We start from the raw sequence: 15,509 nt of genomic DNA on the forward strand, positions 1-15,509 counted from the left end.
TATATATATATGCAACTTACAAAGAGATGAAGGACGGACACGTTCCACCTACAAAGCCCACAAAATAAAGTATACAAAGTTTTTTAAAAAAACAATTATTAATTAAAAAGTCTAAGCCCAGCCCACATATGAAAAGCACAAGCCCATACGGGAGATCCTAAATGTTGAGTACAAGCCCATACGGGATAACCCATTAACATAGTAAGCAAGTCCGGTTTGAAACAGATAAAATAAGGTTCCTTCTTCGCGAGTATCGTAATTAAAAATATTGCGAGTACAAAGCCAATTTCTGTTGCCCTAAAGTACTAAAATCTCCTGCCCGAAAATTGACGAATTCTCTACTCGCCCTAGAATCTCACTCTCACTAAGCTTCTCAACAAAACTTGGCGCTAAATCCTACTTGGCTCCTTCCATTAATGTAAAATTTTCTTCAACTGCTGTTCAGAAATTTCAAATGTTGCTAAATTTGTTTGTCTTTCAGTTTTGTTCATTTGTCTGCCTCTGTATTGCAGTATCATATTGAATTTCAGTCTCTTCGATTCATCTTCTTGTTTATGTTTCCATTTTCAGTCCGTGAGTGACTTGTTGGTGTCCTGAATTTCTGTAGCATCAACTGTTGACCGTGTTTCTGTGCGATTTCTTTCTAAAGTTTCCATTTGAACTGATATTTGTATCTTATAACGGCAAGTTTTTTGCAATGGGTGTTTGCCATTTAAATCTTCTGGGCTTGATGTGGGTTGTAATGCTCTCTTTAGATGTCTTGCTTACTCATTTTTAAGGCCATGGTGCCAAATTCTCAATCTTGATTGTTGTTCATGCAAGTAGAGACATGCTTGCCGCTTAGTTTGTAGTCTTGTGAACCGGGTATTTGATAGTTTAGTTTTCGAGGATGTTTTGTCTTCTATGCCACCTTTTGAGCTTGGTTTACTGTTTGATGTTGTTTCAGCTACGACTTACATAATCAGCTATAGTTCTGGATGCACAGTTTTCCCCCCTTGTCCTGCTGAGGTTATGTTATGTAGCCTAGACAAGTAGACAGTATTTTCTTTTCAGAATTGAATTGTGTTAGACAACATACTGGACTTACGGAGATGGTTTTAAGCGAATTTGGTTAGGTTCTAATAGGTGCTTCTTATCTTTACCTTTTCAGGTATGTAAGTCAACAACGATTTGGCTGTAAGGCAGTATCTAATATTCTCCATGGGGATAGATCTTGAACAGCTTTCTGGAGAGTCTCATAAGGAAGATAGTAGATGTACTGTGAATCTTGATGCAGCAAATGGCGTTGATAAAGGCTGTGGGGTCAGCCTAACTTATTCTAATGTTGCTGGAAACAATAAGGAAAATTCTGGACAAAATGTTATTGGAAAGGAGTTAGATGGTAGCTATGAGGCTTGTGGTGCAGACGGGATGGACATGGATTCTCTGAAAAATTTAGAGCCTCATGATGGAATGGAATTTGGATCAAAGGATGAAGCTTTTTCGTTCTACAAAGAATATGCCAAGTATGTGGGATTCACCATCATAATAAAAGCCAGCCGTCGCTCAAAAGTATCTGGAAGTTTTATTGATGCAAAATTTGTGTGTACCAGATACGGAAAGAAGCAAGAAGCTAATAGTATCAAAACACCAGAACCTGTTTCAAATACAGATGGTGCAGTAATCATCCCTGTCAAGAGAAAACGGGGCAGAATAAATCTATCTTGGTCGAAAACAGATTGCAAGGCTTGCATGCATGTGAAAAGAAGGCAAGATGGAAGGTGGATTGTACGTAGTTTCATAAAGGAGCATAATCATGAAATTTTTCCGGACCAAGCCTATTACTTTCGGGGTCATAGAAACATAGAAATAGGTAGCAGTAATGCTGATGCCTTGCTTGCCATACGAGAAAGAACAAAAAGATTGTATGTTGCAATGTCTAGAAAGTCAGGTGGGTATAAACACAAAAAACCTGATCCGAAGGTTGGTGTGTCCAATCAATTAGATAGGGTTCAGCATCTTGCTTTGGAGGAGGGAGATGCTCAAGTTATGCTTGACCATTTTATTGATATGCAGGATGAGAATCCTAATTTCTTTTATGCTATAGACCTGAATCAAGATCAGTGCTTAAGAAACGTTTTCTGGGTTGATGCCAAAGGTAGGCTTGATTACAACAATTTCAACGACATAGTTTTTTTTGATACAACATTCGTTAAAAATGAATGCAAATTACCCTTTGCTCCCTTTATTGGTGTGAACCATCACTACCAGTTCCTGTCGCTTGGATGTGCATTAATTGCTGATGAGACTAAATCAACTTATCTCTGGCTTATGCGAGCATGGCTTCGGGCGATGGGTGGACATGCTCCAAGAGTGATACTTACTGATCAAGACAACTCCCTGAAAGAAGCTATTGCAGAGGTTTTTCCTGATTCTCGTCATTGTTTTTGCTTGTGGCATATTTTCAGCAAGATTCCTGAGAAGCTCGGTTATGCAATGAGGCAACATGAAAACTTTATGACTAAGTTCAACAAATGTATCTTCAAATCTTGGACATGTGAACTGTTTGAGAAGCGATGGTTAAAAATGGTCGATAGATTTAGTCTAAGAACTGACACCTGGTTTCAATCATTGTATGAAGATCGAGAAAGGTGGGTTCCAATATACATGAGAGACACTTTCTTGGCAGGGATGTCTACAATGCAACGCTCAGAAAACACAAGCTGTCTTTTTGACAAGTACCTGCAGCGGAAGACTACTTTAAAAGAATTTTTGGCACAATACAATGTATTCTTACAAGAAAAATCCGAAGAGGAAGCAAAAGCGGATTTTGAATCTTGGCATAAGCAACCAGGATTGAAATCTCCATCACCTTTTGGGAAACAAATGGCAGCTTTGTATACACATTCAATTTTCAGAAAATTCCAGGTTGAGGTCTTGGGAGTAGTTGCTTGTCATCCTAGAAAAGAAAGTGAAGATGGGGAGAAAAAGACTTTCAGGGTTCAAGATTTTGAAGACAATCAAGATTTCCTTGTGATTTGGAATGAAGCAACATCAGTTATGTCATGTTCTTGTCATTCATTCGAATTCAACGGGTTTCTATGTAGGCATGTAATGATTGTTTTACAGATGTCTGGGGTGCACAGCATCCCATCTCAGTATATATTGAAACGTTGGACAAAGGATGCAAAAAGTAGAGAAACACTCAGAGACCAATCAGATGTAGCTGAGTCCAGGGTTCAACGCTACAATGACCTCTGTAGACGAGCATTTAAATTGGGGGACGAAGGTTCTTTATCTCAAGAAAGTTACAATATTGCATACACTGCATTGGAAGAAGCTTTGAGAGAGTGTGAGAGTGTGAATAACTCAATAAAGAGTGGTACAGGAGAGAACTTACCATCTAGTCAAGCTTTTCGTGACTATGAAGAAGTGAATCAAGGAAACAGCCCATCAAAGACAAGTAAAAAGCATGATGTATCCAAGAAAAAACAGGTTAGTGAAATTCATTGTACTTATCATGCTTTTATTCGACATTGGTGTGTATATTCATATTTATGAAAAAAATCAAGTTCTAGGTACATCCAGAGCCTGAGGTCATAACTCTTGGGCTGCCCACCAGCTGGCCGCAAATGGTAAATGTTCTTGTCTTAATCATTCTTATTCTTTGAAGAAATGCACATACTAATACTATCTGAGAACAATATCTTGATGTGGGTTCCATACATGTTATAGGAACACTCAAATTTACGAGCAGCGGCCCTTGATTGTTCTTATGTATCACAAGAGGGTGTGGAAGGGGCGGTATGTGTAGCTTATTGAACATAATAATTTAATTTATTTTCTTGCGATATTGTTTTTCTCATCTGAATGATATGTGTTCTTAGAATTTGGGTGTACTTTTGAATTATTATTGCAGGGACAGCTAACCTCAAAAGGTCCAACAGTTGATGGTTATTTTGGCACTCGACAACTCATTCAGGGGATGGTACCATTTCTTCTCATTATATTTGTGGATTTTTTTGTCACTGAGCAAACTACTACTGGAAAGTTTAAACTAACCTATACCTCCTCTTTTTTTTCCTTTTCTTTTAGTGTCAACTAAATTCAATTCCTGGCCGTGGTGATTATTATAGCAATCAACATGGTATCCAAGGCCAGGCAATGCATATAATAATTTAACTTGTATGCCAGGATTTTTTTTAAAATTTTCCTGTTATCACACTTGAATCCTATTGTCATCACGTTGTAGGGCCGGTTGAATTCACTCGCACCAATTCATGATGCTCATTAAATAACGTAGCAAAGGATATGTAGGATAAAATACAAAACCTTGTTCGATATCATAGAGTTAAAGAAGTTTGTTTTGTACCGGGTGGCGAGACTGTTAAGGAGGTTTTAATAATCAAAGGGTGAAAAAAAACAACATATTACTCTTCACTGGAAATTGTTCTCACCCCAATAGACACCTGAAATCATCCAATGAAGTGTGGATTCCCTAGGATTGTAGTAGTCATTCTGCAGTCTGTTTACAACTTTACATTGAATACATAAGATTAAATGGTGATGCTCTAACTCTCTTCTTGAAGGGACAGTTAAACTTCAGACCACAGACCATTTCTAGTTGTTTTGACATGGAGAGTGGTCAACTGGATGTGGTATTCATGTAGTTTTTAGGCTTATATACTGTCTTCTCTGAATTTTCATCAATTCTTGAATGACCTCTTGCCTCCATTCTGCAGGACCACTCTAATGTAGGACCACCTCAGTTGCATGGCTCGTCATCAAAGGATTTGAACTCAAAACACCTCTCTCATAAGCCGCCATAGATTAGTAATTGTAGGTCATTTATACCTTTCGACTTCCTTGCTTATACTGAACTGAGTCTAGTGTATTTCAACGTAACAGTGCCAAGTCTTTGCGCAAAACAATGTTGGTTTCATCTTAACTAAGTTTATTCATATATATATACCTACCACCATTATTCAAATAAAGAAATAGTCTTGCGCTCTCAGGGATCCTAAACTCAGTAAAATGCTCTCCGTGAAATACTGTTTTTTTTTGGCAGATGAAGATGGCATGATGTGTTTCTACAAGATCGTAAAGATGGTTAACTATCATGTGCATTCCATCATCCCCTACCCCCGGGCCATGTGGATGTAAATATTGAAGCACCGAGTTATGTTAAATGCTTTAATTGGCACAAATAGCATTTTCCTTGTATACATTCCAGTCACTGAGTCTGTATTCCTATGACATTACGAAATTTTACAATCAAAAACAGTTGATATGTTCAGACCGGGTGTAACAACTTGTGACTTTGTTGTCTACATTACATAATGTGGTCTTCTTCCCCTACAATGGTTAGCAGGCAGAGTAATAATCCTTGGCCCCATATGAACATAAAAGGAAAAGGAGGGTAACACTTGGGTCGACACACTGGCCAAATGAGCAGCACTGCACTTTTATGTTAGCAACAAAAGGGAAAAAAAATGATTCACAAGGATATTGTTTACAGAAACCAACCTTCCAGTCAATCCTCTCTTCAGTTCAGGATTTCAGGAGAAAAAAAAAGGTATTGAGAAAATATGATAAACTTAAGAATGCTTTAAGATAGCACTTCACTGGGGAGAGGGGGTGCATTTCTTATCAACTTAATGGGGGAAATTCCACCCAAAAAAAGATCCATATCAGCACGCATCAACAAACTAAATTGGAAAGAAAAAACTTGAGATATTCTCTAAAGTTCAGTTTTCTTATTGGAATAATGGATCATCACAGAAACAACATGAAATAAGATAACATTGAATGCTAGACATATTCAATAACTCCTCTGCAAAAAAAGGGTCTAACATGCAGCAGACCTTTGAGGCATTGTTCACACTTCACAAGTATCAGCTTCATAAGCTCAGACATCAACACAAACACACCATGACCTCAAAATAAAAGTTCTAGTAAACGGTGGAGAAGTTGAAGTGCCTAAGAGAACAATCAAAAGAGTCCCGCAAAGATGACCCTTGCCGTCAAAAACCTTTTCCATTCATTCCATTACTACTTTTGCACCAAGAGCTTTCAACTTCTCAATAATTTGCTCGCCTTCTTCCTTAGATACACCCCTTTTCAATACAGATGGTGTTTTCTCCACCAAATCTTTCGCTTCCTTAAGTCCCAAATCAGTAAAAGTTCTTACCTCCTTAATTATCTTAATCTTAGCAGCTGCTTCATAAGACTCCAATTTCAATTCGAACACTGTTTTTTCGGGTTTTTTCTCCTCCTTAGCCAATGCTCCTGCACTTGCCCCTTTCATTGCTGCCATGCCCATCACTCCAGCAGCACCAGGCTTCATAACCCCAACTACTGGTGGTTCCATCATTCCTTTCTTCTTCATTATAATCGAACCCAGTTCAGCAACTTCAGCCAATGTGAGATTAGCAATTTCATCTACAAGCCTGAAAACACGCTCAGTAGGAGGACTACGATGCTCCGTTGGATCAAAAGTAGCTGGGTCATAATCAGCCGGTAGCCTTCTCTGATCGATTTCTACCTCTTCGTCATCTTCCTCCACCACCTCTTTCCTAGCGGTCTGGCCAAAGCCTCGAGACATCACTCTTTTGTTGAAGTCTAAAATATTCAGGAGCACGAAAGAGGAGACAATGGGCTTTTTACAAATCCCATTTGATAAATGATGCGTTAATCTCAAAACTAAGCTCATTTGACTCTTTTGTTAAGTGGGAGGTGGTCAAGATACTTCTTTATTCAACTGTTGAAAAATCTAGACAGCGGTCATTCTCTAAGAAATACAAAGAATCAGCAATATCACCTGACATTTGGGCAAACGAAGAAAAGACAAAAAAAAAAATCAGAGAAAATCCCGATTGCAACCCAAGAAACTAAATCAAATGTGTATATCTATCAAATTCCACAAACATTAGAGAATCAGAAACGAGTAAGAACCCAATGGTTACATCAAGCACGTAAATTAGCACACAATTCCACTGAAATGGACTACATTAACCAACTATAATCGCAAGTCGGAGACTCAAGAACCCTAAAACACTTCAAATGACTACACAAGCTACAGAAAAAGATTCTCAATCGAACCCCTCACTATTGTTGATCAATTCATACAATATAAGCACACAGAAAAAAGAGAGACTGAGAGTCAAGAGAGAGACGGAGAAAAGGATGTTCACCGTAAGTACGAGGATAGAGATGGCAGACTGGAACTTGCGGGCGAGGGCGGACGAGCGAGAGAGAGGGACGGTTTTACGAAATTACGAAGACAACGACAATTTGGGGTTTAAGGGAAGATTCAGATCGGCATAAACGGTTTCACATGGATTTGGTTCACAAAGTTTAGGGCTTTTACAATCTTTAGGGGGCTTAGTTTTTAATTAAGATTTGTGGGTTGGGTTGGGTTGGGTTGGGTCCCGATATTTTGGGCTTAGTTTAATTTATTATATTTTTAGGCTTGGGTTGGGTGGCAATATTTTGGGCTTAGTTGATCAGGCATTGAAAGACAGCTGATTGCGACCGAGTCGCACTCACAGTTGAAATGAAAAGGAAACCACCTTTGTACTGTAAATCTGTAATACAGGGAAATATGTGCATACAGATTGCTGTAATACAGGGAAATTTTTCTTCAGCTGTATAAACTAACACTTCACGTTGCAAATACAAATTTTGCAAATAAATTCTGTTAGCAGAGTTCAGATTCAAGTGGAATATAGTTTTCGATTTCCACGAATGAATAATCTTAATAGCCTTTGTTCTCAGGGATCAGACAAACCCACAGCAAAAAGAGTGTTCCTAAAAATTAAGAGAGAATGACAAAGCATCATCCACGTTTAGCTACTGTTTTGGCTGTCAAGGACAGCATAACACAACTGTAAATATGTCAACTGGCATCAATGGATACACACAAATTGAACAATTTTTTTGTATGACTAGGATCTCACATGCCCAACCAAAAGCTTCAAAAACTTTAATTCACACATTGGTGCACTTTCAGCCATTAATCTCATCACACGCTAATATATTCCAATACACATACATGAGAAGCGCATCTCACTCGGTCCTACGTTAAGAAGTCTCATGGAGCCGAACAAAACATGGAATATGCAAACAAAACTTTACTAGAACGAGATCTCACAAGGTGCATGAAATGTTCTCCCACGGCAAATAGCTTCTAGGTTTTCTCCAGCATAAGAACAAAGCGGTGATACCTCCACTCCTGGTTCATGATCAAGGATGCAAAGGATCAGCAATAATATTAATAAGTTGAGCTAATGATCGTGAGGGATGCGTAATTTCATTGCCACTTAGTAGGGGATGAATCCTCTTTTGCAGATAAGAAAAGGATTCATGGAATCATAGTTCAGCTCCTACATAAAAAGAAACAATTTCTACAAATCACTCTGGCCAAATGCATGGGTTTCTCATAGTTTAAGCCTATTGAATGGCGTTTATTCCATCATATTGCAGTCATTTATGAAAATAGTCACTTTTATATGAAAGAACCCAATTATCTACAAGGTAAGCAGCCAATGGTTCAAAAACCAAATCCGACAATACCCAACCCTAAATCCCCCTTCCCACACACATTCCAAAAGGAGGGCAATGGGGGAAGCAAAAGAAAGAAAAGGCATGTAAACCAGCTCAACCATTTAAAATCTCATGTCATTCTGTAATTTATCCCTCTTGGATTGTGCATTATCTTAATTGCACAAAATGAAAAGGACCACGATGCACACGGAAAACAATGCATGAGATTACCAGTTGCATATAATGGTACAGAATGTGTCAAGAAACCCCCAGCAGCAACTACCCAACGAGTGTGAAGCCGGAGAACAAGCAGCTTAGAACTGTCTGGAGTGTCAACACTTGACCCATTGGCATTTTTCACTGGGGCAAACTCTTCTTCACGTAAAACCTGATTCATGAGACAGACAAATTGGAAAGCCAAAGGGCATCAAAAGTAAGAAATTTCTGGAATGGAAATGGAGTGAGAAGAAGAGCATCGAATAATCACCTCGAAAAGGGCAGTTGAAGGAGCATATGGGAAAGCATCAAATATGAACTGCTCCAACTTTAATCCCATCGAATGTCCATGAATAGAAGGAATTTTCTTCTCTGCAAGATGGTAACTGCACTCACAAATACATGCATGCATTGTGAAATTCAACTTCAAAGTTCAAACAATTTAATGTTGTGTTTGAGATGCACAAAAGACAGAATGTGTGAAAGAGGGGGATTCAGGTTCTGGAACTTCGCCTGTGGTTCTCTATTCCCATTCATTGCAACACGCAATTAATGCATTTCGATTCCACAGAATAGAAGACATCTGTGGACTCATCGGGTATCAAGGGATGCTGAGATACAGAATGTTCCAGCACATCTTGACAAATGATGACTGCACCAGTATTGCAGTTTCTTTCTCTGCTTGCACTACTCAAAGGTGTCTGTGGATCCCTCTTAACTATAAAAATAACATAAGCTAACATGGCCATTGCTTCTTCAGATTATCTAGTCAAACCAGCTTGAATGAGGCAGAAAAAACCTTGCAATTACATTGACATTTTTCCAAGGAAGCAAGACATAATTCTCATTTCAAGTACCATCATAGGCTCAAGAATTACATTTTACTAGGCATCTTTCATTACCTTACTGCCATCCCATGTAGCATTTAGGGGCGCACTAAGGTAAATCGCAGAAAAGATGGTACCATTACCAAACAACATACCATCTTTTGTGGAAGCAGAAAATAATTGTATTGTTCCAACAAAAAGTAATTTATTTGCACCACACCACATATGCATGAGAAGATAACATCACTTACATGCTGTCTTTCTCAAGGCCATTTGCCACTTGATTTAGAAAATCCAACGTGAACATGTGTAAGCACACCTGAAAAGCAAAGCAGTAATAAGAATTCAGAAAGGCGTCTAAGAAAATGTTTAACCACCATAAATGCACTCTAATGTGAAGCACACAACAATTTTAGTGTTCAGCGCAATAAGGTGTTATGTACTTTCAAAATACCAACCAAAAAGTCAAAGTCTGACAAAGACAATACCATGTCAGAAGCAAGCTGTTTCACTTTTTAAAAAAAATGAAAGTGAACATACATTACTCCAACAAAAACTAAGACGTCCTGTTTCCTGATTGATTGCAGAAGCCAGTGACTGATCCAACTCACTATATTCCACCACTGTGAGAGGTCCACCTTTTCCTCGCCTTACAAACACACCAACCTTTTCTTGAGGGTATGCCTGTACTCATTTTGGTCAAAAGAATAGTTATGCATTAGATGCTTCAGGTTGTACAACGTATGCAGTAGTATTACCAAATTTTACATGGCTACAACGAAAACTAAATGATCATGAAAATAAATGAAAGCAGATAGTGAGAACTTGTGAAAAAAAAAGGCAAACGGTAAAGTCTATGGAAGAGAAGTACCATTGACCTGCTTCCAAGTAACAGAAGCAATGGAAGTTAATCAAAATTTAATTTATGAACGAGTAGATAGTGAGATAACTTAAAATCTTGCGTTGAACGGACCATATAAGAAAACTTAATTACCTTACGAACAACTTTTGCAGCAGCAGCTACACTTTTATCAATGAAATATCCCAAAAAAGTTGGATCAGCTACACGAACCTGCTTTCAAGATCCTAATCACTAAGTTTTTAATCAAAAAAATTCTTGAAATTTCAAAACGAAAAAAGAAATATGAACTGACCAGCGCATTATCAACTCCGTAACAATCAACGTACTTAATCCCTCTTGTGGCCATATCTTCCAATAATTTAGACGATTTCAAAGCTGATGAATAATATGATCAATTAGTAGACAACATAAAAGAGGGAATTTACTTCAAAAGCAGTAATAGGCATGGTGCAAATGATGTTGAAAAAGATACCTGAGTACACTCCTCCATTCCCATCTGGAGCCTTAGCGACCTGATTATAGAGTTGAACTTAGGTAACCACCCCAGTTGCAAAGAACAAATAAATAAATAAAGCACTCACCCATAATAGAATCTTTCAGCATTGAAATAGATACTATGACATTCATACAAATGCTAAAGAAGAAAGCATTTTTTTGCAACAAAAAAATGCAGAAGCATGTTGTCCCAAGACTTTTATGTTCTGAATCAAGTTTTTATTGTGTTCAAGAATGTTCTTCCAATCAGTTTATCTTTTCTTTAAATTTAGTGGGTTGGTGAACCAGATTAGACTATTAGAGTTATCAGCAAGAGGATTGCAAGCTGTGTAGCCATATGTATCATATAAAAATCCACCCTATCCTAGAAAGATGCAAACTGAACATGATTGACTTAAATGCATTCTCAACCGATCAGTGCTTCCAGGGTCAAAGAGGAGTTTTGCAAGCATTTTATAGTTCTACCATACTATCACTTTAATAGAGGTCATTTTTTCAGTTCACTCCCTGACACGAGTTGCAAAGCACCCATCATTTTTTTTAGCAGGCAACCGTAAGGCATTAACAAAACTCCAAATCAACAACTACAAGTAAAAGATACCTACCCTGAATGGTGTCTCCATGATAAATCTACCATCCTTTAAGATACAAGGTATAGTGTTTTGCTGGAAGAAAGTTATCTGCATCAACAAAACAGTACACCATTGACGTAAGCAAAAGCCAAGAAGAATAAAATATGATAAGTCAAAGTCGAAAGCAATCTTACTTGATCTTGTTCAAGACCAAAGTATTTATGACTTTCAAAGAACTTTCGTGTGGCTTGGTCGGTAAAGGGGCTGGTCATTATGTACCAATGTATTGGTACTGAACCAATAGAACCTGCCAAGGATGACTGTTTATATTAGTATGATGAGTAAAGCATAAAAAGCATAAAGAAGCAGTAACAAAAGAGCATACCTTCACTTGTAGCTTGAGCAGCTAGCCTTTGAAGGCACAAAATTCGCTCAGCTTGAAGTTGAAAAAGTGACTTTCCAGATGGAAGCCCAATATCTGAAATGAAACAATACATGGAATAACTAACAAAAATTTTCATGAAATGCAAAACATATGTTGATGAAACCAAATTCACTATAGATCCAAGTATATCAAGAAATATTTTACAGGATATCAAAGGACAATGCAAAAGTATTGTTGACTACATCAAAACAATATGTGCAATATGTAGGGTCTAAAAGCCAAATTCCATACGTGAAAAAAAAAAATTACACTCCAATGGAACTATATAGTAAACTGTTGTTTGAAAGATTGAAAAAAAACACTAGTAAAAAAGTTGAGAAAGCTTGTTAAACTATCTGACTTTCAAATGCATAGTTGAGAAGGCATTTCAAATCAGGTAACTTTCCATAACTACTGATAAATCTAAGATTAACTGCAAGCATATGGCTTTCAAAGTCCAATGAAATGAAAGTTACTTACTGAAACATCCCTTTGGATCGGAACTTCCAAGTCGAGTTCCCTGCATTTTAATTTCAATCCCATGGAAAAGCATAGAAAATCAGCGACGGATATAGCCAAAAAAACAATAAATATAAAGGAGCAATATATCTGTATCAAATAGAACTTTTACACGATAGAAAAAAGAACAGGGCAAAAGTTTCATTTTATGCAGTGCAACAATTAATTTTTTATTTCACAGCAAAGGATCAAGCTTGCTTATATTTCTTTCAGAAGCCAACAAAATTAACTTGTTTGCAACAGTCCCAGTTTAGTGTATATATTTCAGCGGAAACTAATCCTATGTTTCCAAGCGATAAAGAACCCTGACACAATGAACAAAAGAACTATTCAGCTAGTCATGCAGAGAGAGTAATATGGGGATCTTAGAAAAAGATGACATTTAGTCATCTACATTGGAAAACATGGGAGTTTAACTATACATTCGATAACAACTTGCAACGCACAACTGGACATGATGAGAGCACAAATCACAGAAAGATAGTCATATATACATTCGATAATGCATATGCAAACATATATAAATAAGAATGCAAGTGTATGCAATATTGTTTTTCCACAGTGTTTTACATATAAGCAAAACAATTCTCAAATTTATCTCAGAGTTTATTGATGTTTTCTGCCAATATTGCAAGACTCAAGTTCCAGGGACAAAAAAAGCATCTACTATAGATATTTTATATAATGCTATAAAGTTTCCTTTTAGTGGACATGAATTATTTTTCAAGCAAATTAAAGCCCCTACTTTCCAATAATTAGATAAATAGATGCGTTAAAATTTTAAAAGCAGACATCTAGAAAAGCAACATCATGCCAACCTAGAGAGAGAGAGTGATTATTGATGTATTACCTACCAGACCATTTATTAAATTATATGGTGATTATACATAGATCTATTAGAATCATTTCCTTTGCACTGTTTAGTGCACATAATCACCAAATTGTCTTGAGTAGGCAGTTGGAGACAATCCCTAAAAAGCAACATCATATCAAACTTATTTGAAAGAGGGTCATCAAGTAATAATTCGTTTAATGGCATGATTAAACAATAAATTCTTTTATATTGCTACGTGCATTATTTAACAAAAAAGTAAAAGCCAATAACACTAAAAAGAAGCAAGCAATCCCCTAAAAAGCACTTAAAAAAAAGTACCTGGCCACCAGACAGAAGCAATATACCCAATTTCCCTTCAGATATAGCCTTCAACCCCCTCTTCCACCATCTCTCTCTCTCTTCCATTGTCCTCTCCTCCACTGTTGACACACAATTCTCTGGTACTGGCTCTATCGCCGCCACCGGTAGCCCTGTAATGAACTCAAAATAGTATTACAAACACAATTCGTATTGAATTAGCCAAAATTACACTTTGAGATAGAGACCTTGAGATCGAAGAGAACATCGGATGATCCGATCTATCCTTGGAAGATCTATGCTCTGCACATGCATGATCGATGATCAATAATTAATCATGCAGGGGATGATCATAAAACAATAAATGAAATTTAAGTCCGTTTTCTTGTTTTCGCCATCAAATAAGAAATGAATCAACTAATTTACCGGGAGAGCAATGAATCTATTTCGTTTCCTAATTAATGGCATTAATTCAGCCAAAACCCGCCAAATCGAATCCAGTTAAAATCAGTTAATTGACATTCCGTTCAAAATCTTAAGAAATAAGATGAATTGAGAAGGTAAAGAATAACAAGATTCGGAAATTCTGAATTGAAACTGAAGCAATTCGAGTTAGAGATCTCTGATCAATGAAAGAAAAATGGAATCACGGAGGCAGAGGAGCATAAATGACCTCGATGTCCTTGACAAGGAGGTCGCGTTCCTCGAGGGAGAGCTCTTCCCAGAGGGCAAAAGCGTCTTCTTGACCATAGTCCTTGAGCCTCTCCAGCAGAGCCTGTGGTGGAGGTGATGGAGTCGATGTGTTGTTGTGGTGATGGTGTTGGTGTTGGTGGTTGTGACTCTCGACAAGCATCGTCGGTTCCCTCATTTTTTTCTCTCTCTAGATCTCTCTTCTTCTGCGTGTGCGTTTATTTGGGTTTCAGTTTGTTGGTCATCGTTGTTGCTGGTTAAGCTTAATAGACAGTCGGGCGGAACAGTAGAGAGGAAGACAAGAATGAATCAGCATAATAACCACCAGCATCAATAGTTTTACCGAAATGACCCTCTCTTGATGTTCGAATCACTCTTCTTGCCACTACCGTTGCTTTTTTTAAAAAATATTTATTTATTTAATTAGCTATTTTCAAGAAAAACACAAATTCATGACATTTAAAGATATGTATTATTGTGACACAAAAAGGTTATCATGATTTGGTTTTTTATTATTATGTTCCTTAAAAGATAATCAAAAAAAGGCCATACATTTTGTCTCATCTCATGACCTTATTTGTCATGTCTAGTATATATATTGGAATTATTTTTAAAAAAACTTGTTCCCAAATACAATCATATGCCTTTCTCTTACTAGTATATTACCAAATTATTATACTATGTCATAAATATGTTTCCAAATATATTTTTATTTTCATCAAATGGGAGGGTTGGTGAATAATGAATTAATAAACTTTTTCTGCTTTTTCTTTGCAAAATAATTTTTTTTTTTTTTTTGAAGAGAACTTGACATATTCTCGCGTGCCCTCAAAGCATCTTACATGTGAAGAAAATCAGTCTTAACTGGAAAAAAAGTTAAGTTGGTAAAATATTATAGTAATAATGAGAAGAAAATCAGCTTTACGGGATCAACAATATTGGGGGTCCATGGATAATGATATGAAAACCGAATGCATCGGCCCAAATGCTTCAGCCCATTGACCGTATAAGATGCTTAAGGCCTAAACCCACATCAAATATATATCGGCCCAAGCTGAATGGCCATATGGGCCAGGCCGATTGTGAGAAACAATGTCGCTTAACTGTGAGAAACCATAACCATATGGGCCTTGGCCGATTGGCCAGTAGAAGAAACCATATCGCTTAACCCGGAAAGGAAAAATCAAAGAAGCAAGAATCAATGGGGTTCGTTGGATCAGTCACTGATTCGGATTAAGACAAACACATG

At 37.3% G+C, this 15,509-nt stretch overlaps 3 protein-coding genes across 9 annotated transcripts; 1 reads left to right on the forward strand and 2 right to left on the reverse strand.

Annotated features, from left to right (window-relative positions):
• The first annotated feature begins 268 nt into the window (after positions 1-268).
• On the forward strand, positions 269-5,275 carry LOC119980353 (protein FAR-RED IMPAIRED RESPONSE 1-like). Of its 7 annotated transcripts, none has more exons than XM_038823021.1 (8): positions 269-418; positions 1,151-3,474; positions 3,558-3,614; positions 3,715-3,783; positions 3,899-3,967; positions 4,569-4,637; positions 4,722-4,822; positions 5,048-5,275. In XM_038823021.1, the coding sequence occupies exons 2-7, from the start codon at positions 1,201-1,203 to the stop codon at positions 4,806-4,808; spliced, it is 2,625 nt and encodes an 874-aa protein (XP_038678949.1). In that variant the 5' UTR covers positions 269-418; positions 1,151-1,200; the 3' UTR covers positions 4,809-4,822; positions 5,048-5,275. The 7 variants fall into 7 exon arrangements, 6 of the variants coding, with proteins under 6 accessions (XP_038678949.1, XP_038678948.1, XP_038678952.1 ...); XM_038823020.1 differs by having other exon boundaries at positions 4,722-4,818; XM_038823024.1 differs by lacking the exon at positions 4,569-4,637.
• A 318-nt stretch (positions 5,276-5,593) lies between these two features.
• LOC119980422 (50S ribosomal protein L7/L12-like) lies at positions 5,594-7,319 on the reverse strand. The gene is made up of 2 exons (XM_038823112.1): positions 7,173-7,319; positions 5,594-6,799 (listed from the first exon to the last, which is right to left on the reverse strand). Exon 2 carries the CDS (start codon positions 6,689-6,691, stop codon positions 6,020-6,022), a length of 672 nt encoding a protein of 223 aa, XP_038679040.1. The 5' UTR covers positions 6,692-6,799; positions 7,173-7,319; the 3' UTR covers positions 5,594-6,019.
• A 470-nt stretch (positions 7,320-7,789) lies between these two features.
• On the reverse strand, positions 7,790-14,551 carry LOC119981295 (UDP-N-acetylglucosamine diphosphorylase 1-like). Its single transcript, XM_038824356.1, has 15 exons — positions 14,244-14,551; positions 13,819-13,873; positions 13,592-13,743; positions 12,400-12,439; positions 11,881-11,973; positions 11,690-11,802; positions 11,529-11,603; positions 10,901-10,940; positions 10,721-10,803; positions 10,561-10,638; positions 10,107-10,250; positions 9,818-9,885; positions 9,011-9,125; positions 8,755-8,911; positions 7,790-8,212 (listed from the first exon to the last, which is right to left on the reverse strand). The coding sequence occupies exons 1-15, from the start codon at positions 14,436-14,438 to the stop codon at positions 8,115-8,117; spliced, it is 1,506 nt and encodes a 501-aa protein (XP_038680284.1). The 5' UTR covers positions 14,439-14,551; the 3' UTR covers positions 7,790-8,114.
• Between the last annotated feature and the right edge of the window lie 958 nt (positions 14,552-15,509).

This window comes from Tripterygium wilfordii, chromosome 16 (genome assembly GCF_013401445.1).
Source record: "Tripterygium wilfordii isolate XIE 37 chromosome 16, ASM1340144v1, whole genome shotgun sequence".
NCBI lineage: Eukaryota > Viridiplantae > Streptophyta > Magnoliopsida > Celastrales > Celastraceae > Tripterygium > Tripterygium wilfordii.

Coding starts and splice junctions, on each gene's coding strand:
- LOC119980422 (XM_038823112.1), bottom strand. CDS start 6,691: ATGAGCTTAGTTTTGAGATTAACGCATCATTTATCAAATGGGATTTGT.
- LOC119981295 (XM_038824356.1), bottom strand. CDS start 14,438: ATGAGGGAACCGACGATGCTTGTCGAGAGTCACAACCACCAACACCAA. Junction 8,912..9,010: donor CTTCAACTGCCCTTTTCGAG/GTGATTATTCGA, acceptor CTCATGAATCAG/GTTTTACGTGAAGAAGAGTT. Junction 8,213..8,754: donor TGTACCATTATATGCAACTG/GTAATCTCATGC, acceptor ATCATGAACCAG/GAGTGGAGGTATCACCGCTT.
- LOC119980353 (XM_038823021.1), top strand. CDS start 1,201: ATGGGGATAGATCTTGAACAGCTTTCTGGAGAGTCTCATAAGGAAGAT. Junction 3,968..4,568: donor GACAACTCATTCAGGGGATG/GTACCATTTCTT, acceptor CTCTTCTTGAAG/GGACAGTTAAACTTCAGACC. Junction 4,638..4,721: donor AGAGTGGTCAACTGGATGTG/GTATTCATGTAG, acceptor TCCATTCTGCAG/GACCACTCTAATGTAGGACC.